At 48.6% G+C, this 27,292-nt stretch overlaps 1 protein-coding gene across 4 annotated transcripts in view; it reads right to left on the bottom strand.

Annotated features, from left to right (window-relative positions):
* Window positions 1–23,869, bottom strand: part of AGFG2 (ArfGAP with FG repeats 2) — a 31,499-nt gene extending 7,630 nt beyond the window's left edge. For 2 of the 4 annotated variants that reach the window (XR_008503799.2, XM_063668171.1), the window contains exons 1-10: window positions 23,505–23,840; window positions 14,144–14,237; window positions 12,563–12,678; window positions 9,541–9,694; window positions 8,783–8,948; window positions 7,331–7,456; window positions 6,436–6,468; window positions 660–780; window positions 359–441; window positions 97–180 (exon numbers count right to left, since the gene is read on the bottom strand). Coding sequence is in view for 3 of the 4 variants with exons in the window: in XM_063668171.1 (XP_063524241.1) it covers window positions 97–180; window positions 359–441; window positions 660–780; window positions 6,436–6,468; window positions 7,331–7,456; window positions 8,783–8,948; window positions 9,541–9,694; window positions 12,563–12,678; window positions 14,144–14,237; window positions 23,505–23,725 (1,198 nt within the window). In the remaining variant the exon portion in view is untranslated. Of the gene's footprint in view, window positions 1–96; window positions 181–358; window positions 442–659; window positions 781–2,353; window positions 2,770–6,435; window positions 6,469–7,330; window positions 7,457–8,782; window positions 8,949–9,540; window positions 9,695–12,562; window positions 12,679–14,143; window positions 14,238–23,504 lie in introns of those variants that run through there. The other 2 variants (XM_054496358.2, XM_054496359.2) reach the window with 2 other exon arrangements.
* Between the last annotated feature and the right edge of the window lie 3,423 nt (window positions 23,870–27,292).

The raw sequence follows: 27,292 nt of genomic DNA, 5'->3' as shown, positions 1-27,292 counted from the left end.
ACAGTGTGAGACCAAGGGTTAAGGGAGAGGCTGCAGGGTAATGTGCGCCTTGGGAGTCTCAGATGGTCAGGACAAGGGACCGTGCTGGAGGCTTACCTGGCGCCAAGCCGTTGGGCTGGAACGGGTTGGTGGAAGGCAGCGGGGGCTGGGCGGAGGGAGCTGCGAAAGGGTTGGTGAAGGCTGCCCAGGTGGAATGGGGAGCGGCAGGAGACAGAGATGGTTACTTTTTTTCTCACGTGCTTCATCCTGTGATGCCTGAGCATTCCTCTCAATCTCTCCCCTTCCCACCCTGTCCAGAGTCCCTAGACTCCTCCTGGCCTCAGGTCCCCTCCCCTGGGTCTCCACAGGCAGGACTCACCTCCAAAGGCCAGCCCTGTGCTGCTGCTGCCGCCCGTCGTGACAGACTGGAGCGGGGGGACCTGGCCAGCCATCCCGAAGAGGCTGCAACACGGGGAGAGAGAAGTCATGCACAGCTGCCAGGGCCAATCAAACCTGAGCAAGGGGCCAGTAGATGCCAACCCACCCTGCTCTCCAGGGTGAGTGAGAGAGAGAAGGGGAGGGGAGAACCGCCAGGAGATGCCGATGGGGCTGGGAGGAGCAAGGCCAGGCTTCAGGCGGCTCTCCTGCCCTACAGCAGCCTGCCCACTGTCTGTACCTACCTGCTAGGAACACCTGCAGCAGGCACCCCAGGTCCCAGGAAGCTGCTCACGTCTGCGAGGCTGTTTGGCTGACTGGCGGGTACCAGGGGAGCGGCACCAAATGGAGTCCCCTGGCTGCTCCCTGGGCAGTTGTGGAAAATACAACAGGGAGAGCTGAGGTGAGACAGGGCAGGAGGGGCAGGAGAGGAGATGGAGGTGGTGGTGGTGATGGATTGGAGTCATGGCATGACAGGTGCCCGCTGGGTTCTCTGAGGCAGCCCATTTTCTCAGGGACCACCCAGTTCAGGAGGTCTTGTCTCCCACCAAGAGTTCTGGGCAAGGTGACATCCCAGCCCTTCTCTGTGTCCCCTGCGCTCAAAGCTGTGCTGCGGAGAGGAAAGCAGCTCGTCCCCAGGTCAGGCTGTCCTTCTGCTCCAGTTTGGCTTTCATGTCCCACTTTTCCCTCAAGAGATGGAAAAGCCTGTCCTTTCCTCAAGCCTGCATTTCCATTTATCAGAACATGGCAGGGAGGGGCAGGCAGAGGCGCCATGGAGGACAGCAAGTCCCATCACACTCAGGAGACTCCTGGCCTGTGCAGCCTCCAGCCGTCAGCACTGTCCCTTCCCCATTTAGCCGCTGCTTCTCAGAAGGCCGCCCCAATGCCCTGAGCCTGGACGCACTGCTCATGGGGCCAGCCCCGCTGCCAGGTTCTCCTGCCCTGCCTCTTCTTCAGAGCCAAAAAGAAAAAGCACAGAGGGCAAGGCCCACATGGAAATCTTACAAAACAGCTGAGGGCCAAGAGTCCTGGAAATTCTAAGCAATCTTGTCTCAGGGGAAGAGGCTGAGTCCCTGTCATTTTAAGAAAGCCTCCTGTCTGCACATCAAAGTCTCGTCTCTATCTTGGGACCCTATCGACCACACTACTGGGCTGCTGTGAATGTAAAAGGAGGGTCCCGATGGAAAAAGGCTTTATTGACAGGACGTGGTGGTTCATGCCTGTAATCCCAATACTTTCAGAGGCCGAGGCGAGCAGATTACTTGAGGTCAGGAGTTCGAGACCACCCTTGGCAACATGGCGAAACCCTGTCTCTACTAAAAATACAAAAATGAGCCAGGCACGGTGGCAGGTGCCTGTAATCCCAGCTACTTCGGAGGCTGAAGCAGGAGAATCACTTGAACCCGGGAAGCGGAGGTTGCAGTGAGCTAGGATCACACCATTGCACTCCAGCCTGGGCAATAAAAGCGAAACTCCATCTCAAAAAAAAAAAAAAAAAAAAAAAATGGGAGATCTGGCCGGGCGCGGTGGCTCATGCCTGTAATCCTAGCATTTTGGGAGGCCGAGGAGGGTGGATCACGAGGTCAGGAGATCGAGACCATCCTGGCTGACACAGTGAAACCCCGTCTCTACTAAAAATACAGAAAAAAAAAAAAATTAGCCAGGCGTGGTGGCGGGCGCCTGTAGTTCCAACTACTCAGGAGGCTGAGGCAGGAGAATGGCGTGAACCCAGGAGGTGGAGCTTGCAGTGAGCCGAGATCGCACCACTGCACTCCAGCCTGGGCGACAGAGTGAGACTCCATCTCAAAAAAAAAAAAAAAGGGAGATCTTCCACATGCCAGGCACTATGCATAAATAACAGTGACCCAGGCCCTAAATGGGAGAAGCTGAGAATCTAGCAGGGAAGACGAAGTGCCCAGTGCCTACCTGCTGCCAGGTCCTGAAGCCCCGCTCCCTCTCATTGAGTGTCGGCACTTGTAAGACAGTGCTCTCCTTTGCCACCTCCTTTCTAAATGCCTGGGCTTTCTAGATGAACGAGTGCTGGCTGCCAGCTTCCTCCTGGGCAAGGCTACAATGCCACTGTGCTTACTTGGTCATCAATCCTTTCTAATCCACAGGATGTAAGACAGGCTAGAAAGCCACCTGGGTGGGGCTGGGCCCAGTGGCTCACACCTGTAATCCCAGAACTTTGGGAGGCTGAGGCAAGCAGATCGCTTGAGGTCAGGAGTTCGAGACAAGCCTGGCCAACATGGCAAAACCCTGTCTCTACTAAAAGCACAAAAATAAGCTGGGCGTGGTGGTGCATACCTGTAATCCCAGCTACACGGGAGGCTGAGGCACCAGAATCACTTGAACCTGGAAGAGGAAGATTGCAGTGAGCCAAGATTGAGCCACTGCACTCCAGCCTGGGCGACAGGGAGAGACTGTTTCAAAAAAAAAAAAAAAAGCCAGCAGCATGGTGTTAGATCCTCTACTGACTCTCCCAGCCGAGGTCTTTCCCTGCCTGCCTGCCTCCAAGTACAGTATGTGGAATTTCCACGCAAGCATGGCTCCCTCTCCTCGGATGGCTGACTCTTTGTACTGCTGTGGTCCTTCATGTTCCAGGAGCTTCATCCAGTGAGGACCAGGCTGGGAGAGAGGCTGCAGGCCATGCTGTGCCTCCCTGTGGACACCAGGGGGCAGAACCATCCCTAGCCCAGGCGGGGTTGGCCCTTTGCAGAGAGGGTGCATTCTCACAAAGGAGGCGGTGGCCCAAGAAACACCTGCACTCCTGTCTGCTTTTCATTTCATGCACTTTTTTTTTTTTTTTTTTTTTTGAGACAGGGCCTCATTCCAGTTGCCCAGGCTGGAGTGCAGTGGCATGATATCAGCTGACTGCAGCCTCAACCTTCAGGGCTCAGCTGATTCTCCCACCTTGGCCTCCTGAGTAGCTGGGACTACAGGCATGCACCACCATGTCCAGCTAATTATTTGTATTTTTGGTAGAGATGAAGTTTTGCCATGTTGCCCAGGCTGGTCTCGAACTCCTGAGCTCAGGTGATCTGCCCACCTCAGCCTCCCCAAGTGATGGGATTACAGGCATGAGCCACCACACCCGGCCTTCACGCGCTTCTTACACCACGCAGCTAGATTTCTGCCCTGCCTTATCACAGTTTGAGGGAGAGAAGCAGTTTTGAAAACCTCCCCTCTCTCCATACTCCCCCTCAGAAATATAAAAATAAAAGCAGGTTTGTCAGAAGAGACACCCACCTCTCAAAATCTCCTCTCTCAGTTCACACCCAATAGCTAAGTCACACTCACGGGAACACCTGCATGATCATGGTGTAGTGGGAAGTGGTTCTGCCAATTATCAGCATTAGATCTGGGCCAAGTTGAGCCAGTATCCTGCAAAGGGAAGCTCTTTCCTTCCTCATGGACATAATGCACGGAGGCACCCAACAATGGCAGGATCCTCGGAAATGTTCCTTGGCTCTGGGTTTGGCTGTAGATTGACTGTTTTTGTTTTGTTTTGTTTGAGACAGAGTCTTGCTTGGTCGCCCAGGCTGGAGTGCAGTGGCACAATTTCAGCTCACTACTACCTCAGCCTCCTGGGTTCAAGCAATCTTCCTGCCTCAGCCTCCCCAGTAGTTGGGACTACAGTCACGCACCACCATGCCTGGCTAATTTTTGTATTTTGGTAGAGAGGGGTTTCACCATGTAGGCCAGGCTGGTTTCAAACTTCTGACCTCAAATGATGCACCCCACTCAGCCTCCCAAAGTGCCGGGATTACAGGTATGAGCCACTGAGCCCAGTGATTGACTGCTTTTTGAGACAACCAGATAGTGGACAAAAGGTTTAATGCTTGGGACATCGGTGGAGCTGAGCCCTTCCTTCTCTCTGAGTCTGCCCCAAAAACTGTCTTTACGGTGAAACCCCATCTCTACTAAAAATACAAAAAATTAGCCAGGTGTGGTGGTGGGCACCTGTAGTCCCAGCTACTCAGGAGGCTGAGGCAGGAGAATGGTGTGAACCCGGGAGGCGGAGTTTGCAGTGAGCCGAGATCGTGCCACTACACTCCAGCCTGGGTGACAGAGTGAGACTCCATCTAAAAAAAAACAAAAACAAAAACAAAAAAACTCTGTCTTTAGAGCAATCAATTGTACTGGGAAGGCATTTCAGAAGGGACGCAACTATAACAACTTTATATAGGCTGTTTCCTCGAGTGCTCCCATTCCTAGGAGCACACCTTTCTTACTAAATTGAATATTCCTGCACCAATGTACAATTCCTGCCAACAGCGCACAAGAATGTCCTTTTCCCCACATAATACTGGCCATTATCAATCTAAAAATTTTGCCAATATGATGTGCAAAACTATCTTATCCTAGTTTGCATTTCTCTGATTAGTTAGGTTGAGGATATTTTCTTTTGTTTTTTCTTCTTTTTCGAGACAAAGTCTCGCTCTTGTCGCCCAGGCTGGAGTGCAATAGCACGATCTCTGCTCACTGCAACCTCCGCCTCCCGGGTTCAAGTGATTCTCCTGCCTCAGCCTCCCAAGTAGCTGCTATTACAGGCGCCTGCCACCACGCCTGGCTAATATTTGTATTTTTAGCAGAGACAGGGTTTCACCATATTGGCAAGGCTGGTCTTGAACTCCTGACCTCAGGTGATCCACCTGCCTCAGCTTCCCAAACTACTGGGATTATAGGCATGAGCCACCGCGCCTGGCCTATTTTCGTATTTTTTTTTCTGGGTGTTACCTGCTTATATGTCTTGTCCATTATTATATTCTCATATTCACAGGAATTTTAGAAATACTCTATGGATACTAACTTCCATCTGTTTTCCATGTTGTATCTTCTCTCCATCTGTTTCATGCCTTTAAGCTTTGTTTATGTCATCTTTTATCATACAGAATGTGACCTATGGCCAGGCATGGTGGCCCATGCCTATAATCCCAGAACTTTGGGAGGCCAAGGCAGGCGGATCACTTGAGGTCAGGAGATTGAGACCGGCCTAGCCAACATGGTGAAAACCCGTCTCTACTAAAAATACAAAAATTAGCCAGGCGTGGTGGCATGCACCTGTAATCCTGCTACTCAAGAGGCTGAGGCAGGAGAATCGCTTGAATGAGATTGCGCCATTGCACTCCAGCCTGGGCAACACAGTAAGACTCTGTCTCAAAAAAACACACAAACAAAAAAACAAAACAAAACAACAAAAACCAGAATGTGACCTATGTGATTTCTCTTTGTTAGAATTTATGGAGGTTTTTTTTCCTATAGTTTCTTTCTTACTTGTCTGTTAGTCATGTGGGAAAGCATATTATAGTCTCCTACTCCTTTGGCTTTTTAAATTCTGATTGTGTCTAATAGTTTTTGCTTTGTGAATCTCATGGGTATGCGGTCAGTTATTTTAAGTACATGATTTTGAGAACCTCTTTGTGAACTTTTTTTTTTTTTTTTTTTTGAGACAGAGTCTTACTCTGTCACTCGGGCTGGAGTGCAGTGGCAGGATCTCGGCTCACTGCAGCCTCTGTCTCCCAGGTTCAAGTGATTCTCCTGCCTCAGTCCCCCGAGTAGCTGGGATTACAGGCGCCTGCCACCATGCCCAGCTAATTTTTGTATTTTGAGTAGAGACAGTGTTTCACCATGTTGGCCAGGCTGATGTCAAACTCCTGACCTCAGGTGATCTGCCCACCTGGGGCCTCCCAAAGTGCTAGGATCACAGGTGTAAGCCACCATGTCCGGCCAACTTTTATCAATATGAAATGTTTCTTCTTGTCACCCTCCAAAACGATAAAATAAAAACAAAAGCAGCTAATCAGCTCACAGTGGCACAGTGAGAAGGCTGTAGGCAGAGCATGAGTCAAGAAGTCTGGGCTCTGGTCTCAGCTTGGTCACTCTGTGGCCTGCATGACTAGGGAAATTGCTTAACTGCCTTATCTGTCAAATGGCCAAATTTTAAGGGTTCCTTCCAGCCCTCAAAACTCTATGATCAGAGGAACTTGGGTAGGCTCTGGGGTGGGAAGAATAACTTACCAAAGCTGTAACTTTCAGTTAGCATCCGACTGGCTGGCAGTGAGGGTGGAGAAGAGAAGGGTGGGTAGAGGAAGAGAGAAAGAAAGAGTGTACATCACTGGCTTTTCCCCAGACATCTGAGCCTGACAGCGAGCACTGCAGCTGCCCTCCCATGTGTCCAGGATGTCCAAAGGCAGAAGGCACCCAAAGGCTATGAAGACTCAATGTGTAGAGCTTGGGAAGGAGCAGAATGCTTTAAGAAGGCCTGAAAAGTCTCTTGCAATGGCTAAATAACACAGTTTATTTGGTTTTGTTTGTTCGTTCGTTTGTTTTGAGACAGGGTCTCACTCTGTCACCCAGACTGGAGTGCAATGGCACAATAATCACTCACTACAGCCTCAAACTCCTGGGCTCAAGCGATCCTCCCACCTTGGCCTCCCAAAGTGTTAGGATTACAGGCGTGAGCCATTGTGGCTGGCAGCAACATAGAGTTTATAGGCCTTTGGTCTTAGAGGGATGGATGAGGACTTCTGGAGACTACCTTGACCCTTGACCCTTTGGGACAGTATACTATGCAGACAAGAGCACCTTAGAGAAAAAGTCACATCCATTTTCAATTTTTCTAGGACTCAGGTCTTCCATACTTCCTAGTGAAAAGTTTCCTAGTGTATAACCCACACAGCTCCTGCTGCAATCTTAGTCATTTTCCTTTCATGAAAAAGCAGAACAGTAGAGCCCCCTCTCCCTGACAAGAATGTGTCAGACATGCTCATCCTCTCCTGGACCTGCTTCTCTTTGTGCTTTGCTGCTTTGCGCAGTTCTTTAGGATAGTGAGGATATGAATGAAGGGTGATTTATGGACATGAACAAATGGACACAGTTGGAAGAGAAAGGAAGCCAGTGGGGCAGAGTTTACCTGCAGGAGTTGGCTGGGCCTGGAACGTGGCTTGACCAGCTGGAGGGAGGCTTCCAAACACAGAAGAGCTGGGGCCACTGCTAAAGGCATCAAAGTTGGCAAAGCCTCCGTGGGAAGGTGCCTGGCCTGTAGGTAGAAGAAACATAAAGGTTATATAGAAAATTGTCGGGTGTGGTAGCTCACGCCTGTAATCCCAGCACTTTGGGAGGCCGAGGCGGGCAGATTACTTGAGGTCAGAAGTTCAAGACCAGCCTGGCCAACATGGTGAAACCTGTCTCTACTAAAAATATAAAAATTAGCTGGGCGTGGTGGTGCATGCCTGTAATCCCAGCTACCTCGGAGGCTGAGGCATGAGAATTGCTTAAACCTGGGAGGTGGAGGTTGCAGTGAGCCGAGATTGTGCCACTCTACTCTAGCCTGGGTGACAGAATAAGACTCTGACTCAAAAAAAACAAAACACAACAGAAAAAGAAAAGAAAATGTATATGCCTATCCATGTAATATAGCTACTAATTCTAAAGGCCAAGGCCACTCTTATGGGACATCTGCCTTTCCACAGGGTTCTCTTCAAAGGGAAATGGGTGGGGCCTGGGGCCAAGAGCCAGACCCACACAGGGGGACAGGGGCACCCAGGGCCTCCAGGTTCACTCCCTGCCCTCTTCTGTCCTTACTCCATGAGGCATTAACATTTTTGTCAGGGCCTAGTTTGGAGCATGAAATTTTTTTTTCATGGAGGAAGGAGCTTGAAATTTTTTTTTTTTTTTTTTTTTTGAGACGGAGTCTCACTCTGTCACCTAGGCTAGAGTGCGGTGGCGCGACTGTGGTTCACTGCAACCTCCACCTCCTAGGTTCAAGCAATTCTCCTGCCTCAGCCTCCCGAGTAGCTGGGACTACACGCGCATGCCACCACACTTGGCTAATTTTTTTTTCTTTTTAGTAGAGACGGGGTTTCACCACGTTGGCCAGGCTGGTCTTGAACTCCTGACCTCAGATGATCTGCCCGCGTCAGCCTCTCAAATGCTAGGATTAAAGGTGTGAGCCACTGTGTCCGGCTTAAAAATTTTTAAAGAGGGAAAACAGATTCTATGCTGCTGAACCCTCTACTGGCTATTGCTGATTTGGGGGAAGAATAATCTTTGGTGAAATGGAACACGTGATAATCCCCCTCCTCCCATTTTAACAGAGACAGAAAATAATTTTTAAAAAGGCTATTTCCAGTGTTCTAAAAGGAAGTGCTAGGAGCTCTCGACTGTAATGTTTTAGGATCAAACTCCCAAACATAATCCTGGCTGTACTTATTTGACCCCAATCCTCCCAGCCTCACTGCTTCAGAGTGACCTTCACATTTGTTTGCATGAGAAGATCTAGAGCCATGGTCATCTCCAGGGACTGGATCTCTCATGTTGTAAGTATATATGCTGTAGGGAGGGTCCCATCCCAAAACCCACTTACCCCCAAAGGCAGGGAATGCAGCAAAAGCTGGTGCCATCTGGGGTGCGGCAAAGGGGTCTCCACCGATGTCAGCCAGCAGGTCAGTACTGGCTTTTTTGACAGAGGAGTGGGGAGGTGGCTGAGTGCTCCGGGCCTGGGATGTCCGAGCGTGAGACTGACTGACGGGCTTGGAGGAGAAGGAATGCATACAGCCCTTAGAATCCCAGACATGCCCCAGGCCCTCCTCTGGCTCCCCAGGTTGCCCTCAGATAGGCAGGTAGAGAGAGAAGACAGTGAGTAACTGCCCTCAACCTAGAAGTTTCCTGGGCAGGAGCTGCCTTAGCCCTTCTCATAGCTCATATCATCCTCATCTTCTCAGTATACCTGCTCCAAGAACCACACATTTTACAGCACATGAGCCAAGGTAACCCTGAGATATACAGGAATATTGCCCAACACTGCCCCCGGGGCTGTTACTCCTTAACTTTCCCAGGTATTGGACACCATATTCCAGCCCCTTCTGTGTTTCTTTGATGGAATGCTCAGGTTTGGAGCTGATATTCTGACTTTCCTAAATACCACTTCCTGTTAGGTTCTGACTTCCAAAAGATATGAGGTTCAGAAGTGACAAATACAAGATACAGGTTAACAGCAGAGCTGAGACCCAACTCACAGCTCCTGCACTGTTGTCTGCTAAGTCTGGGGAATCTGATTCAGGAAACTGACACTCCTGTCTCCCAAATCTCAACAGAAACATGACGAGCAGATCTGAGAGTTACCTGGCTCGAGGTGGAGGCAGCAACTGAGAGAGACGGTGCAGGATCACCCAGAAGTGTCCGAAGGGGCTTCCCTTCTGGGATGGAGCCCTGCACAGGGGTGGAGGCACTGCCTTTGGTATAAGTGGGCCCCTTGACTTGGTCTGGGGGGACATACCTTTGAGAAAGAATAGTTAGGCTGTAAAGAGAGGGATGAAACTTTGGACAACGCTCAGCTTAGGTGTTTGGGAAGACACAGGTTATAGGAGTCAAAATCTATGATCATTTTTCTCTACTAATTCCCTTTTTTGAAGGGAACTGGGCAACTTAGCAAAGTTCTTCCTATCTTGAGCATCCCCTTGAACATCTTTTGGTTTTTTTGAGACAGGGTCTCGCTCTGTCACCCAGGCTGGAGTGCAGTGGGGCAATGTTGGCTCAACACAGCCTTAACCACCCAGGCTCAAGTGATTCTCCTGCCTCAGCCTCCCAAGTAGCTGGGACCACAAACAAGTACATGCTACCATGCCTGGCTAATTTTTTAATTATTTGTAGTGACGAGGTCTCGCTATGTTGCCTAGGCTGGTCTCAACCTCTTGGCCTCAGGTGATCCTCCTGCCTTAGCCTCCAAAGTTCTGGGATTACAGGCGTGAGCCACGGCACCTGGCAAAGGTCCCCCTCTTTTATTTTCTGGGTGTTTCTTCAGACTCCTTCTTCTCAGCTCCATAGAAAAGCTGCCTGCCGCCTCATCCTCTAGGTGCTCACAATCCACACTTCTACCCTGCCAGCTCCTGCTGGAACAATTCCCTTCCACTACAGTGTATGTGGCCTCTACTCTGTAAGTGTCATCTTAATCCCGAGGACATCCGTAGGAGGGACTCCGCAGTGTGGTCTTATCCACATCAATCTCTTTGTTCTCTGCATTCTCTTCTCTACCTCACAGTTACCTCCCAACATGTACACACCCCAGAAATCCCACAAGAAGTGATACCAGGGGAGAGGAAAGGTAAGGGAGAATGGAGATGCTGTTTCCTTCATCAGGAAGACAAAATATAGTTGTCCCATGGTATCCTCAGGGAACTGGTTCCAGGATCCCCCTGACAATTCCATAATCAGAGGACGGGACGCTCAACTCTCTTATATAATATGGTGAAGTATTTGCATATCAAATATGTACATCCTCTAAGATACTTTAAATTATCTCTAGGTTACTTATAATACCTAATACAATGTAAATGCCATGGAATAGTTGCTATATTGTATTGCTTTTTATTTGTATTATTATTATTATTTTTTTTTTTTGAGACGGAGTCTCACTCTGTCACCCAGACTGGAGTACAGTGGCATGATCTCGGCTCACTGCAACCACCGCCTCCCGGGTTCAAGCAGTTCTCTGCCTCAGCTTCCTGAGTAGCTGGGATTACAGGCGCCCATGACCATGCCCGGCTAATTTTTTGTATTTTTAGTAGAAACGGGGTTTCACCATGTTGGCCAGGCTAGTCTTGAACTCCTGACCCTGTGATCCACCCGCCTCGGTCTCCCAAAGTGCTGGGATTACAGGCATGAGCCACCGCGCCTGGCCTTATTTGTATTGTTTTTTATTGTTGTATTGTTATTTTTTGTGTTCCCTACTTTTTTTTTTTTTTTTTTTGAGACAGTCTCTCTCTTTGCCCAGGCTGGAGTGCAGTGGCATGATCTCAGCTCACTGCAACCTCCGCCTCCTGGGTTCAAGCGATTTTCCTGCCTCAGCCTCCAGAGTAGCTGGGATTACAGGTGTCCACCACCACACCCAGCTAATTTTTTTGTATTTTTAGTAGGGACGGGGTTTCACCATGTTGGCCAGGTTGGTCTCGAACTCCTGACCTCAAGTGGTCTGCCCACCTCAGCCTCCCAAAGTGCTGGGATTACAGGCGTGAGCCACCTTTCCTGGCCTGTTTTCCCAAATATTTTTGATGTGAGGTTGATTGGATCCATGGTTCCAGAATCTACAGATACAGAGGGCTGACTGTACATATAAATCATGAAACAAGGCCAGGCGTGGTGGCCCACGCCTGTGATCCCAGCACTTTGGGAGGCCAAGGCAGGCAGATCACTTGAGCCCAGGAGTTTCAGACCAGCCTGGGCGACATGGTGAAACCCCATTTCTACAAAAAATATAAAAATTAAGGCCGGGCGCGGTGGCTCATGCCTGTAATCCCAGCACTTTGGGAAGCCAAGGCGGGTGGATCACGAGGTCAGGAGATCGAGACCATCCTGGCTAACATGGTGAAACCCTGTCTCTACTAAAAATACAAAAAATTAGCCAGGTGTGGTGGCGGGCGCCTGTAGTCCCAGCTTCTCAGGAGGCTGAGGCAGGAGAATGGCATGAACCCGGGAGGTGGAACTTGGAGTGAGCCGAGATCGTGCCACTGCACTCCAGCCTGGGCGACAGAGCGAGAATCCGTCTCAAAAAAATAAATAAATAAAAATAAATAAATAAATAAATATATATATATATATATATATATATATATATATATGTATATATATGTAAATTAGCCAGGCATGGTGGCACACACCTGTAGTCCCAGTTACTGGGGAGGATGAGGTAGGAGGATCACCTGAGCTCCAAGAAGCTGAGACTGCAGTAAGCTGTGACTGTGGCACTGCACTCTAGCCTGGGCAACAGAGTGAGAACTTGTCTCAAAAAAAAAAAAATCATGAAATGATGGGTTAAAGGAATAAAACTATAGGATGTGTGCTTCCAGCCATCTCTCCCCATACACAAGATCAGCTGAGCTATAAAAATGAACACCCACAGGCCTGCCTCCCGACTCCAATCAGTCTACTATCTCTCCAAAAGAGAGGACATAAAAATCTGCAGGGTTAGTGACTGAGAACAAGTTGTCCTTTCATGTAGATTTATTTTAGCCGTAACTGAATGTGAGTGGAACAGAATCAACCCAAGTCTAGTCTTTGTGAGAAGGCCAAATTCAACTCTAGAAACTGGACTGTCAGATGAAGAATGTCTTGAACACGTTTCCGTAGCAACCTCTTTCCTACTCCTTACCATCTCTTCTTCTCATATTTTTCCTGGAGAAACTCCTTCACTTTCTGAGGATCCCTGGAATCTGGTACTAAAGATGTCCGAGCATCAAACAGACCCAGCCAAATCTTCCGGCAAACCTAAAAGAATGAAGGTGTCAGAGGAGTGGGAGCAGAAAGCAGGAAATACAAAAGATACCACTTCCTTTTTTTTTTTTTTTTTTTGAGACGGAGTCTCGCTCTGTTGCTGGGCTGGAGTGCAGTGGCACAATCTCAGCTCACTGCAACCTCCACCTCCGGGGTTCAAGCGATTCTCCTGCCTCAGTCTCCCAAGTAGCTGAGACTATAGGCGTGCGCCACCACGCCCAGCTAATTTTTGTATTTTTAGTAGAGGTGAGGTTTCACCATGTTGGCCAGGATGGTCTCGATCTCTTGACCTGGTAATCTGCCCATCTCAGCTACCCAAAGTTCTGGGATTACAGGCATGAGCCACTGCATCCAGCCACCACTTCCTATTTATTCATCAGTAAATATATATTGGCTGGGTGTGGTGGCTCACACCTGTAATCTGAGCACTTTGAAAGGCCGAGGTGGGTGGATCACTTGAGTACAGGAGTTCAAGAGCAGTCTGGGCAACACAGCGAAACCTACTCTCTAAAAAAAATGCAAAAATTAGTGGAGCGTGGTGGCACGTGCCTATAGTTCCAGCTACTTGGGAGGCTGAGGTGGGAGGATCGTTTGAGCCCAGGAGGTTGAGGTTGCAGTGAGCCAAGATTGCGCCATTACACTCCAGCCTGGGTGACAGAGCAAGACCTTGTCTCCAATAAATAAATAAATAAATAAATAAATATTGAGCATGGACACAGTGCTAGGATCTGGGTCTATCTACAAACCAGACATGATTCCTGCCCTCGCAGAGTTTATAATCCAATGGGGCAGTCATATCTTAGATAAATAAAACTAAAGTTATAATCACATTTTGTGACATGTATTGAAAAAGGAAAATAGAGGGCCATGAGAATTATGGAGAATTAAATTTCGATAAGGGTAGGGTCCAGGACAATTTTCAGAGCTCTGGCTTCCAGGACACCTCCAGAGGCCCTTGAGGACACCCTCTAAGTAAACCAATCACCCATAAGCTAGGGGTACTGCTAACGCCAAGGATACCAACTTCTGATCAGCAGATTTAGCTAGGGAAGGGGTTTAAGTCACTTTCAAGTAAAAGATATGCACTTAAATCCAGGTTGTCAAGGCTTAAGGCAGCAGAGCTGGCTCCAGGAAAGCTTCCTCAGAGGGGCTGGCCCAGTCAACTCTGAATGCTCATGCTCTGGAGCTCTGGTCATTCCACCCCTCCATTGCTCGGGTGCCACATCCTACAAAGATATTGCTACTTCCCCTGACTCCTGAAAAGGGGGCCTAGACAAACCACGATTTGTATAACAGAATAAAGATTCTGTAAATATACCTAAGGAAAGAAATCATACATATGAAAAAATTAAGAGAAACTCAACCAAAAATAAAACCGTAAGGTTTCCCTACAATCTTGAGGCAAAGTCCCACCTGCAGATAGGGCGACCTTCTCACCACTCCATCAGTGGCAGCTCACCTCATTTCCACGGGATTGCAGGAATACTACTTCAGGCTCAGTGAAAGTTGTCATGGAGATTGACTTGACACGATGAGGGGGGTTCAGCCCTCTCCTACGGGAGAGAAACAGGAAGAAAGAGAAGTATAATGCAGTTAGCACAGCAGGCTGTTCATGGGAGGAGGAGGAGGGAGAAAGGGTGAAAGAATAGCATATAAACTAAGCTCAGATAGAACCCCCCCATCTGAAGCTACTTCCTACTTCCAGGAAAGAAGGGAAATATTTGGAATATTTTGGAGACATTAGAAGTCTCCAAAGAGAGGCCAGGCACAGTGACTCACACCTGTAATCCCAGCACTTTAGAAGGCCGAGGCAGGCAGCTCACTTGAGGCCAGGAGTTCGACACCAGCCTGGCCAATATGGTGAAAACCCATCTCTACTAAAAATGCAAAAATTAGCCAGGCGTGGTAGTGCACGCCTGTAATCCCAGCTACTTAGGAGGCTGAGGCACGAGAATCGCTTGAACCTGGGAGGCAGAGGCCACAGTGAGCCGAAATCACCCCACTGCACTCCAGCCTGGGCGACAGCAAGACTCTGTCCCCACTCCCACCACCCCCCTCCAACCCCCAAAAAAAGAAGTCTCCAAAGAGACAGGGAAGAGAGAGTCAGGAACATCCTGTGATCCCAGTAGTTCTGGAGAGGAAAGGTAGAGCCTGCCCATCCAGAAGCCTCCTCTAGCCTGGCTCAGATCCCAATAGTTTCAGTGTTCAGCCTGTAGGCCGAGGGGGTACTTCTGGGAACTCAGACGTGTGACCACTTCCCATTTCCTACTTTATCATTGTTTTAGACCTGCAGCCCATCCCCAAGGTCCCAGGGCCCACAAAAACACAAATCCTTCAAGCATGAGGGAAGGCAAAAATGAAGGCCCAGTACTATTCTTGATAACACTAACAAAAACAGGATTTGGTGACAAAAAACAGTCTCTAGCCCAGCTGACCCTCCTTGTGTCTACAAAGAAGGGTGGAGTGGTGGTGGGATGGAGAGGGTCCCTCTCTTTCAGGAAGCCATCTCTAGGAAAAGAAATATTTGATTTTCTTATTTCTATATCGCTCAGTAAAGCAGGAAGAAGTCAAGTTCAACCATAAGCTATGAGGCTGGCGTGGGCAAGGAATATGTATCCTGTGGCAATGCTTTTGTGCCTCCTCTGTATGTTCTGTTAACTCCCTGGGAATCCAGTTCTGCCTCCAGGAACCCTGTGGAGATTACAAGAGAAGAGAAGCCTTCCTTGTCACCACTCAACTGGTCTCAGGAGTGTTCTAATACAGGAAACTTGGGGCTAAGCCAGGCAGGGCTTCATAGGTTCTCCTGTCGTTGCACCTTAAGTTTTATTCTGGTCTAGGTCTACCACCCTCATCGGATTAAAACAAAACTGCCCAAACCAAAACAAGCTAGACCCTGGGACAGAAGGGAAGCAGTCTCAGCAGATGAGGCCTCTTCAGACTTTTACTCTCATGGAAACAAAAAATGGCCAAATCGAGTTGCTCAAATAAAAATCCAGAATAGGGTCCTGACTGACATCCTCAGGAAGTGCAAAGGGGGAAAAAGAGACAAAAATATTTAACAGATGAAAATCCTGAAAATTCACAAAGAAGGTGGGGAAAACATACATTCACACTAACAGGTGCACACACAGAATCCAAGTGCTCCTGCCAAGTCTGGGAAAACAGCAGCGAGGTGTAAGCAAAAGCAGCGGTGGTAGGGGGGGTGGTGGCAGGGAGTGGGCGGACTCAGTACAGAGTGAACAGTAAAGGGCGGCCACCCTGCAGATGATAAATTACTCATTATGGGATTTTTAACAAAGGACAGGACACTGGAGGCTCTAGTTGACGCTGTTTGCAGCAATTCTGCTGCTAGACCTTTAGGTATAAAGGGTCTCAAAAATGCTCTTATAAAAGACAAGCAATATCAAAGAGGACTGATGCCCCCAAGGAAAGATAAGCTCAGGGATAAACAAAAGCAAGGCTTTGTTACTACATATCAAACAATAGCTCTTAAGCTTGATCTGCCCTGAAGACTGTCTTCCGATCACATTTCAGAGATAGTCCGTTCTCTCTCCTAAGGCTTCTGTTGCTAATGGCTTGGTTTGGTTTTGCTTTTAATTCTAGCCAGCCTGCTTTTATACTCTTTCTCACCTTAACCACTAGGCCCTTTCCCTTCAGAATGTCAGAGCTTTCTGAAGTCTAGCCAGACCTCACTGTCTCTGTGATCTCAAAGGTCTTCTCCTTCACCTCCTACAAACAAAATTTACTTTGCCAAAACACAAGGCATTATGGGAGGCACTGTGGGGGATACAAAAATTATAAGACGGAGTTATCTTATCACCAGGAGCTCACAAGAAGAACCCACGAAGCCTGGACAAAGGTACTTCTCACTGCTGTAGGGTGCTATTCAGTCAGGCACTGATGGATCAGGGAGAACGTGACTCCAGGATGCAGCAGTTGCGGAAGGAAGAGAAACGGTCATGGGGAAGGTAAAACATATTATGTTTACACTAGAAAAACAGATTCTAAGCCTATCACAAAAAGGTCATTGACATTTCCTGAATGGATAACCAGGAACTGTTAGAGAACTGTAAACAGGGAGGTGTGCTTCCTTGTTAGGAGGAGGAGGCGGGACTCAACCCAGGCATCAATCAAAATGGGATGCTTAGAACAGAACTTATGGTTGAGCCTGGAGTTTATTTTTGGTGGGGGTGGCAGGGAGCGGGGGGCGGCAGACGTGATAGGATGATGGGAAGGCAGAGAAAATAAGAAATGATTTAGGTGCTTTGGGCCAAATGAATCTGATGGAACAGGATGTTTCCATAGCACAGTACAAAAAGCATTGCTCTGACCTTGATGTCTGTAGACTGGATTTTGTACAACCAGAGCCACAGTCTGGGGGCAGGGAGAATTCTCTACAAGGCAACACTGCAGCCTAGGAAGGGGGCCTAGTTACATGGCCTATGAGTCAGAGTTTTTCTTTCTGAATCACAGAGAGGCCACTGCTGGCCAAAAGAAGCAATTTAGAAACAAGAGCCCCCTTCCTCCTGGTAGCTAAAATCATGTGGCCGAGGTGTGCTGCATTTCACTGCATACATACCAGGGTCATGCAGCGGACCAGATGTGAGTCACTGGCCTGGAATTAAACAGGCCCAGCTCTCCTACTTGCACCCAGCTCCCCAACATAACTCTCAGGTTCCTCGCAAAAGAGGTAATCACAGCAAATTCATTCTGGTATTTCTAACCAGGAAGTGCTGGGGAGGAACACAGATCAATTTATTTTCTCAGAATAGAGTAAGTTTTTCCAATTGAAAGTACATTATTACTAGGACTCAAGCCTCCAGCCAGTCAGGTTGTCTTTATCCACTTCGGTTTCTTTTTCACAGGGCACCTAAAGGGCATTTGAAGTATTCTGAATTATTTGGCAGCTGAAGCCACTTGTATGTGTAGCTGCTAACATCTGCCCAGTCCTCTCTCTTTCCCTCCCTCCCGTCTCCCCTCTGATTCCATTAGGCATAGTACTATTTCCACAAATACCACGCCTTTTGTTTTTCTGTGATCATCACCCTCATGCTGGCCCATATTTTTGCTTCTATCTTGCTTCATAAAAGCATCAAACCTGCTCAGCTGCTCAGATAAGAAAGTTCTGCCAGGTCGACAATGGAAAAAAACCAGTTCCACCCAGCACCCAAGTTCTTTTTCATTTGTGCCAAATTTGGACTTGGGAAATCCTTGCCTTTGAACAATTGTGTTCAGATTCATACACCCCAGATCGTGTTTCTTTGCTCTGGGATTTCACTCCTCTGCTTCTGAACAGGGTACAACTAAACCAGTTTAGCTCTTATCTTGGATGCAAACATCGCCATGAAGAGTCCCTGTTAGGAACTTTTAATAGTCCCTAAGAGGAAGGCTCTCCTATTACCCTGCTCCAGGGTCAGTTTCACTAATTTTAGGAAACCTCTTCCTGATCTAAATTCTGCTTCAACCCATTTCCTTTGTTCCTCCTCAGCAGCAATGATAAACAGCTGTCCTGTTGATTAGAGCCAGGTAGACTCCTGATAGCATCCAGCTGCCCTTCCCTTTAGGCTCAACCTCAATCTTTTTTACATGTCTCCCTCTGCCCTCACCTGTCTCACCACCACCCCCCTCCACAACCACCACCCCACTCACCACCCCACGTCGAGCTTTTTCTCATCCCTTTAGTAATTTATTACTTCCTTAGGGGTTTTTCAAGTGGTTCATGCACCCCTTATGAAACAGCACCTACATCTGTAATTTAGTGAGACTCTGTCCACCTCTGCCCAGCAGAGGTCAACATGAAAGGTGACAGAGAAGGGGATGGAGGGATGGGACTAAAACAGGGGCAAGGTACATGTGTACCTCTCCAACCCAGACAGATGGAAAAGTACTGAATTACTGAAGAACATACTGTACCTTTCCTCCCATGGAGATTAAAATGCTTCAACTAAGAACCCCAGCAAGCCTGACAGGGAAAGTAAGGCACAAGGAGGGCAGGAACTTGTCACAAATAAAGAGCTGTCAAGTGCATTCTTGACACCCAGTCCAGAGCTCTGCCCACCTTAATTCTGACTCCTGTGATCATAGTAAAGTTGGGCAGAAATAGAAAAGTGTCTATTACGAACGCCTGAAGAACAATGAATTGAGGATGGACCCAAACAGCCACATCAAGGAAACATGTCATACTTTGCTGAAAAAATTGGGTGTCAAAGTTAGTCCATCCTTATGTCAATGAGATCTCAGGCCTCAACATCCATTTTCTTTCTGAGGAACAGTGGTTCATCCACAGAAGCATTCAGGCAAACCAGAACAAGAAAGAACATTTAAAGCACTGCTTTGCAAATAGATGCTTTTTAGCAGCAATTTTTACCCCGTCTTAAGATTCAAATGACAGATTCATCCTCCAAGAATTAGAAATGTAACTAAACAAACAAGCATATGTGTATGTTGGGGAAATTAAACAGATCCACATCTAGGTTAAGGAAATTAGGTACTGGAAGAAAACCAAATGAATAAAACTAGGTCAGGTGTGGGACCTACAATTGTGGCAGTATGTATGTAAATTTAGGAACAGCAGAAACTAGCAGCCTTTCTCTCAAGCCCTCACACCAACGCTGTAGGTTTTTGCTACAGCTGAGAAAATATTTCTCATTAAAAAAGAGAGAACAAGAATGAGTTCATACATGCAGGGATGCAGGCAGAGTCATACCCACCCACCAATATTAAAATGTGTGTTTTTCTTCAGATCTTAGGAAATTCAACTTTGGCTGGAACCATCAACTTTACTACATCGGCCAATCCAACCAGCTGGGAATTCTAGTAATTTTGCTCACTGCCCCCAGACGACTCTATCCCCTTATGAAGGAGACATATTTGTAACCCACTGAACAGAAAACTGGCCTTTAAAATAATGTCATCCTGCTGTCTCCTTTCTCTGGCTAAGGTGCTAAGTGTGGTATTTCAATTTCTTCCCTCAATAGCCTCTTCATTTTAACAAAGAATATTTCTTCTCGAGGCCAGGCACAGTGGCTCATGCCTGTAATCCCAGCACTTTGGGAGGCCAAGGCAGGTGGATCACCTGAGGTCAGGAGTTTGAGACCAGCCTGGCCAACATGGTAAAACCCTGTCTCTACTAAAAATACAAAAATTAGCTGGGCGTGGTGGTGTGCACCTGTAATCCCAGCTACCTGGGGAGGCTGAGGCAGGAGAATCGCTTGAAACCAGGAGGTGGAGGTTGCAGTGAGCCAAGTTCGGACCACTGCACTCCAGCCTAGGCGACAGAGCGAGACTCCGTCTCAAAAAAAAAATTAATAATAATATTTCTTCTCTTTGCATCATACCTCAGTTTGGTATCACTCTAACCCACAGAGCTTCATTTTACTTCATAGCTTTTAGCAATACAGAACGATTTCTTTATAGTCCATGGCTTCCGCTAGGATGTCAGCTCCATGAAAATGGGAACTTATCACTACTGTATCTCCAGTACCTAAAACAGTGTCTGGCGCTTGATAGGCACTGAATAAGTTAGTGTTGACTGACCGAATGAATGAACGTGCTGGCTGTCAGCCGACCACAATTTTCACTTCCCACCAACACCAAACCCTAATCTACAGGTAATCAATCATGTGGATTTAAGATGCTAATTGGTCTCTGTGACACCATGGAGCCATGCCTCCAGAAATAAGCATCCCCTGCCTCACATTCTGCCTTACAGCCCACCTACCAGCTCCCACTCCTTCCCACAGCACATCAAAGGGACACAGGTAATACTGTGTTAAGACCCCTTTACAAGGGTTATATGCCTTGCCCTTGTCATGCGTATATATAATTATATAGGGAAACCCCAGCTTTCTTGCCGAGTTTCTCCTGAAATTTCTCTCCTTAAACTCTCAACATGCCTTCAATTCAGCTTCATTTACTGGCCTAACCTCTTGATCTTTCATTTCACTCTCATTTCCTACTAACAAAGGGTTGGTCTAGCTTCTCATTTCCCAAATACCAAAATATGCTCTCTAAATTCGCCGCCATGAGAATCACTCCCTGATTTAGTCTCATAATGCTTTACCAAAAAGCTAAGCAGGCTGGGTGCCGTGGCTCACGCCTGTAATCCCAGCACTTTGGGAGGCTGAGGCAGGTGGATCACTTGAGATCAGGAGTTCGAGACCAGCCTGGCCAACATGGCGAAACCCCATCTCTACTAAAAATACAAACATTAGCCAGATGTGGTGGCGCATGCCTGTAGTCCCAGCTACTCAGAAGGCTGAGGCAAGAGAATTGCTTAAACCCAGGAGGCAGGGGTTGCAGTGAGCCGAGTTCGCGCCATTGCACTCCAGCCTAAGCAACAGAGTGAGACTCCATCTCAAAAAAAAAAAGAAAAAAGAAACCAAGTTTTTAATGTGTCCCAGATACCTTAGCTTTGTGTCCTGATTGAGGGGTATTATAAGGGAAATGTTATCTGTGGGACACTTTAACAAAGATCTACAAAATAATGATAACAATGTCAGCACTTCCCAGTTACTCAATTTTATCCATCAGTTTCATCCTTCTGCTTCTCATAGCAGGATCTTCAGGAATCAGCTCTTTCTCTTTCTACTTTACCTATACATACTCCCTTTTTTTTTTTTTTTTTTTTTTTTTTTGAGACAGAGTCTCGCCCTGTCACCCAGGCTGGAGAGTGCAGTGGTGCGATCTCGGCTCACTGCAACCTCCACCTCTTGGGTTTAAGCGATTCTCTTGCCTCAGCCTCCTGAGTAGCTGGGATTACAGGCACCTGCCATCATGCCTGGCTAATTTTTGTATTTTTAGTAGAGATGAGATTTTGCCATGTTGGCCAGGCTGGTCTTGAAACTCCTGACCTCAAGTGATCTGCTCACCTTGGCCTCCTGTACATAGTGAGCCACCGAGCCCAACCCCTATACATACTCCTAAACGTTGCTCAATCTCTCCCCAGAGTTCTTCACCCACTCTCAAATCCCTATCCTCTTGCTTCATTTCAGTCCATCTCAGTTTATGACACATTACTGTTTGGGTTCTCAATCATTATCCCAAGAGCCACGATGGCTTTCACTTAGACCAAAGTCGAGTTCATCCTTACAACCCACAAGTGAGGTTGATCAGAACTCAGGGAGAAGTTTAGCAAAGGAGGTTAAAATAAATAATTCCAAACTGTATCTTGGGAAAACTAAATCCTCACTGCTGGTCTGCCATGATCATCACTAATATCAAACAACAAATGTTGGAAACAGCAATGCCCATATGGCACTGGATAAGTTACGAAACCTCTCTTTGCTTCTGTTGTCCCATCTGTCTTGCAAGAACAATAGTGCTCGCTCCCTGGCTCCTAAAGGTATCAAGACAGGGAAAGCTTTTTTTTTTTGAGACGGTGTCTTGCTCTGTCACCAGGCTGAAGTGCAGTGGCATGATCTTGGCTCACTGCAACCTCCACCTCTCGGGTTCAAGTGATTCTCCTGCCTCAGCCTCCCAAGTAGCTGGGAGTACAGGTGCGCACCACCACGCCCAGCTAATTTTTGTATTTTTAGTACAGATGGGGTTTCACCATGTTGGCCAGGATGGTCTCGATCTCTTGACCTCATGATCTGCCTGCCTCGGCCTCCCAAAGTGCTAGGATTACAGGCGTCAGCCACAGCGCCCGGCTGGAAAGCATTTTTTAAAAAACAAAACAAAAACAACAGTGTCTTAAAATAAGACTAAAAAATTGTCAAAATAAATCCCTTGACAAACTTATTAAAAAACAGAGATCCAGGCCTGATATCAGATGTTAATCATGCATCTAACCAAATAATATCTTAATTTGGGGGTAGGAGGAGTGCAGAGGGGAGTGGAGGGGGGTTTACTATATAACCAGAAATCTAGGCTAGAACTGTGGCTGTAAATTCACTCTGGCATGACCGAACAGTACCAATGCCAAGAGTAGCACTCAGATGATGCACCAAAGCCCCTCCAAAATCTAGAATTTCCTGGATGCTACCGCCAGGATCCAGTCATGGCAACAGGGAGCTTAAAGGTGTAAACGATTAACCTTCAGGATGGCTCACCTAGATGCGCAAACGTTTGAAAAAGCTAAGCTCTCTACCAGGGTAACCCATTGGCACTCATCTTTTAGATTTCGTAAGAGTTTTACCCTCTGGGTAACATTTCAAAGCCCTGCTAAGATTAGTATCTACACCTGAACTCTGGACCATGGCTCCCTTCCAGCCACTATCTCTAGGCTGTCAATCGGGGTTAATTCGCTTTTTTTTTAAATCCTGTACTCTAATCATAGGAATTTCAACCAAGTTTCAGCTGGCTTCTGCATCTCACACTCCAGCAGGGACACAAGCCCGAAGGAAAAAAGGTGCTCGTCCATCTCCAGGCCGGCTTTCCCCACCTTTTTCCTTTTTGCTTTCCACCTGCATGAAGTTCCCTCTAAAGGTGCATGTCATTTTCTGGCCCTTTAAGTCCCGACACCGCATCCCACTCCGAATTCCCTTCCATCCTCCGCACTTTCTCCCCTCCCCACTTGCAGTTTGCCTCGACCCCCTCGGGGAGTTTCTCGGTCCCTCTCCGGGCGTCCTTCTGCACCCGCACCCTTCTCTCCGCAGAGCGACTCCGGCCTTGCTTCCTCTCCCCTGCCCTTTCCCCTCCCCACCACACCGCTGCAGCAGAAGACCCCGTCCCCACAGCCGGCGCGTTCCCTGACCTCCCCGCCGCCCCTCACCTTGGCCCCTTTCCCTCGCGCCCCGGAGCCCCGGCCTCCTCACCCCGCCCCCGGGTCCCCGGGGTCCCCCCACGCCGACCTCGGCCACTCCCTCCCGGTCACTCACAGGAGGCCGGAGCAGGTGGTGCACACGAAGCTGCCCACGGTGATATCCACGTAGGTGACCCCGCGCTGGGCGCACTCGAAGCAGTGGCGGTTCCCGGCCTGGCTGCAGCCACCCAGCTCCCGCACCCGACGGCACCACACCTCCGAGGCCGCCTCCGCCTCCGCCTTGCCCCCGCTGACCCCGCCGCCCGGGCCCGGGCCCTTCTTCGCCGCCATCACCATCGCTGCCCACTCCCTCCCCGCTAGTCAGCAATCACCCCTTCAACCACTGCCGCCTTCCCGCCTCCTCAGCCGCCTCCGCACGCCCGGCTCCCCTGACAGAAGCTCGGGAGCGGGCGGCGTCCGCAGGAGACTTCGCCGCCCCCCACCCTCCTTGCCCGTCCTGCACACTGATTGGCTAGGTTTCTCCCACCTCCTTACTCCGATTGGCCCGCCCTGGGACGGCCTCCGGTTGCTGGAGCCGCCAATGCCACGCCCCACCGCCTTCAGGCCTCAGGCCTCTCCTATTGGCCGGCAGAGACCCCAGCAGCGAGAACTGTGCGTGCCCTCTCCTTGTCCCCGCCCCCTCTCGCCACTGCCTCCACCGTGGCCCGCCTCCTAGTTCCGATTGGTGAGTCCTCGGCACTCGGGCTTCGACGCTAATTTTGATTGGCTGGAGGGGCTGCAAAGTTAGCGCGCGAGACAGAGGAGGTGCCCCGCGCGTGCGTAGCTGTCGTCCTCCCGACTGATGACGTTAATTCCCGGCAAATTTCAAAGGCTAATTCTAGACTGTGTAGAGTGTCATGCAAAGCGGAAGAGAAGTAGCCATGTAAGGGGCTGAGCAGGAGGGGGAAAGAAGAGAGCGCTTAAGGGAGAGGGAGAGGGAGCAAGAGTGCTTTACTAGACCAGTGCTGTAATTCCTGAGCCACAGAGCGAAGGGAGTGCTTTATAAATGTCATTTCATTCGCTCCGCCTATCCCAGAGGTGGAATCCCCATTTTACACCCTTAGGTTCAACAACTTGCGGCAGATCACACGAGTACGTGGCCCAGGATTCCACTCTGGGTCTTCCAACTTTAGAAACCCCGCCTTTAACCCTCCTAGTAGGTGGACTAGTATTCGATTATTCATCTAACAAACAGTGTCTGTTAGGTTTCAGGCACATTCTAGACACTGGGAATAGAATACAACAGCGAAGCAATCAAACAAAATATTCTTATAGAGCTTACTTTCTAGTAGGGGGAAGCAAACAATACACAAATTAAAGAATCACCAGTTAGTGACAAATCCTATGCAGAGAATTAAAATCGCACCTTGGAAAAGACTTTTTGGGTACTTTTTAAATTTTTTAATTTAATTTTAATTTTTTGAGATGGAGTCTCACTCTGTTGCCCAGGCTGGAGTGCAGTGGCACGATGTCGGCTCACTGCAACCTCTGCCTCAGTCTCCTGAGTAGCTGGGATTACAGGCGGCCACCACCACCCCCAGATAATTTTTGTATTTTATTATTATTATTATTATTATTATTTGAGATGGAGTCTGGCTCTGTCACCCAGGCTGGAGTGCAGTGGCACGATCTCGGCTCACTGCAAGCTCCGCCTTCCGTGTTCACGCCATTCTCCCACCTCAGCCTCCCAAGTAGCTGGGACTACAGGCGCCCGCCACCACGCCCGGCTAATTTTTCTGTATTTTTAGTAGAGACGGGGTTTCACCGTGTTAGCAAGGATGGTCTGGATTTTCTGACCTCGTGATCCGCTGGTCTCGGCCTCCCAAAGTGCTGGGATTACAGGCGTTAGCCACCGCGCCCGGCCAATATTTTTATTTTTAGTAGAGACAGGGTTTCACCATGTTGGCCAGGCTGGTCTCAAACTCCTGGCCTCAAGTGAGCCTCCCGCCTTGGCCTCCCAAAGTGCTGGGATTACAGGCGTGAGCCACAATGCCTGGCCACTTGTTGGGTACTTCAGATTGGGTTGGTCACCATTTTTAAAACAATGACTTTTTTTTGAAACAGGGTCTCGCTTTATCACCCAGGCTAGAGTGCAATGACACAATCATGGCTCACTGCAGCCTCAACCTTCTGGACTCAAGTGATCCTCCCACCTCAGCCTTCCAAGTAGCTGGGACTACAGCTGTGTGCCACCATGCCTGGCGAATTTTTAAAAATTTTTTGTAGAGACTGGGTCTCACTATATTGCCCAGGCTGGTCTGGACCTCCTGGGCTCAAGTGATCTGCCCACCTCAGCCTCCACCTCCCAGGTTCAAGCGATTCTCCTGCCTCAGCCTCCCAAATAGTTGGGATTACAGGTGCGTGCCACCAGGTCTGGCTAATTTTTGTATTTTTAGTAGAGATGGGGTTTCACCATATTGGCCAGGCTGGTCTTGAAGTCCTGACCTCAAATGATCCACCCACCTTGGCCTCCCAAAGTGCTAGGATTATAGACGTGAGTCACCGCACCTGGCCTCTTTGCCTTTTTGTTGTTGTTGTTGTTGTTGTTGTTGTTGTTGAGACAAGGTCTTGCTCTGCTGCCCAGGTTGGAGGGCAGTGGCACAATCATAGCTCACTGCAGCCTCAACCTCCCCAGCTCAAGTGATCCTCCCACCTCAGTCTCCAGAGTAGCTGAGACTACAGGCACACACCACCATGCCTGGCTAATTTTTTATTTTTGTAGAGAAGGGGTCTCACTATGTTGTCCAGGCTGGTGGCTGGCAGCCTGCTTTCTCTCTCTCTCTCTTTTTTTTTTTTTTTTCTTTTTGAGACAGGGTCTTACTCTGTCACCCAGGCTGGAGTGCAGTGGCACAATCTTGGCTCACTGCAACCTCCGCTACCTGGGGCTCGAGTGATCCTCCCACCTCAGCCTCCCAAGTAGCTGGGACTACAGGTGCATGCCACCATGCCCAGCTAATTTTTTGTATTTTTAGCATGTTGGCCAGGCTGGTCTCGAACACCTAAGTTCAGGTGATCTGCCCTCTTTGGCCTCTCAAAGTGCTGGGATTATAGGTGTGAGCCACTGCACCTGGCCCCATTTTTCAATTAATGGCACCATGAGCCACGTAGTTGCCCAAAGCAAAAATCTAGAGCTACTCTCTTCAATACGGCAGCCACTAATCATATGTGGCTATTTAAGTTTAAATTAAATTAAAATGGGCCGGACGCGGTGGCTTATGCCTGTAATCCCAGCATTCTGGGAGGCTGAGGCAGGTGGATCACGAGGTCAGGAGTTCGAGAAAAGCCTGGCCAACATAGTGAAACCCTGCATCTACTAAAAATACAAAAATTAGCCAGGCATGGTGGCAGGCACCTGTAATCCCAGCTACTTGGGAGGCTGAGTCAGGAGAATTGCTTGAACCTGGGAGGTGGAGGTTGCAGTGAGCCGAGATCTCGCCATTGCACTCCAGCCTGGGTGACAGAGCGAGACTGTCTCAAAAAAAAAAAAAAAAGAAAAGGAAAGGAAAAGGGGAGACTAAAGGAGGAGTAGGTTAGGGCAGGGGTCCCTAACCCCTGGGCTATGGACCAGTACCTGTCTGCGGCCTGTTAGGAACCAGGCCACGCAGCAGGAAGTAAGTGGTGGGCAAATGAGCAAAGCGGCATCTATATTTACAGCCACTACCCATTGCTCCCATTACTGCCTGAGCTCTGCCTCCTGTCAGATCCACAACAGTATTAGATTCTCATAGGAGCAAGAACCCTATTGTAAACTGTGTATGCAAGGGATCTAGGTCATGCACTCCTTATGATAATCTAATGCTTGATGACCTGTCACTGTTTCCCATCACCCCCAGATGGGACCATCTAGTTGTGGGAAAACAAGCT

This window comes from Pongo pygmaeus, chromosome 6 (assembly GCF_028885625.2).
Source record: "Pongo pygmaeus isolate AG05252 chromosome 6, NHGRI_mPonPyg2-v2.0_pri, whole genome shotgun sequence".
Lineage (NCBI taxonomy): Eukaryota > Metazoa > Chordata > Mammalia > Primates > Hominidae > Pongo > Pongo pygmaeus.
Note: the sequence above shows the minus strand (reverse complement) of the source record. Positions and strands in the feature narration are given on the sequence as shown.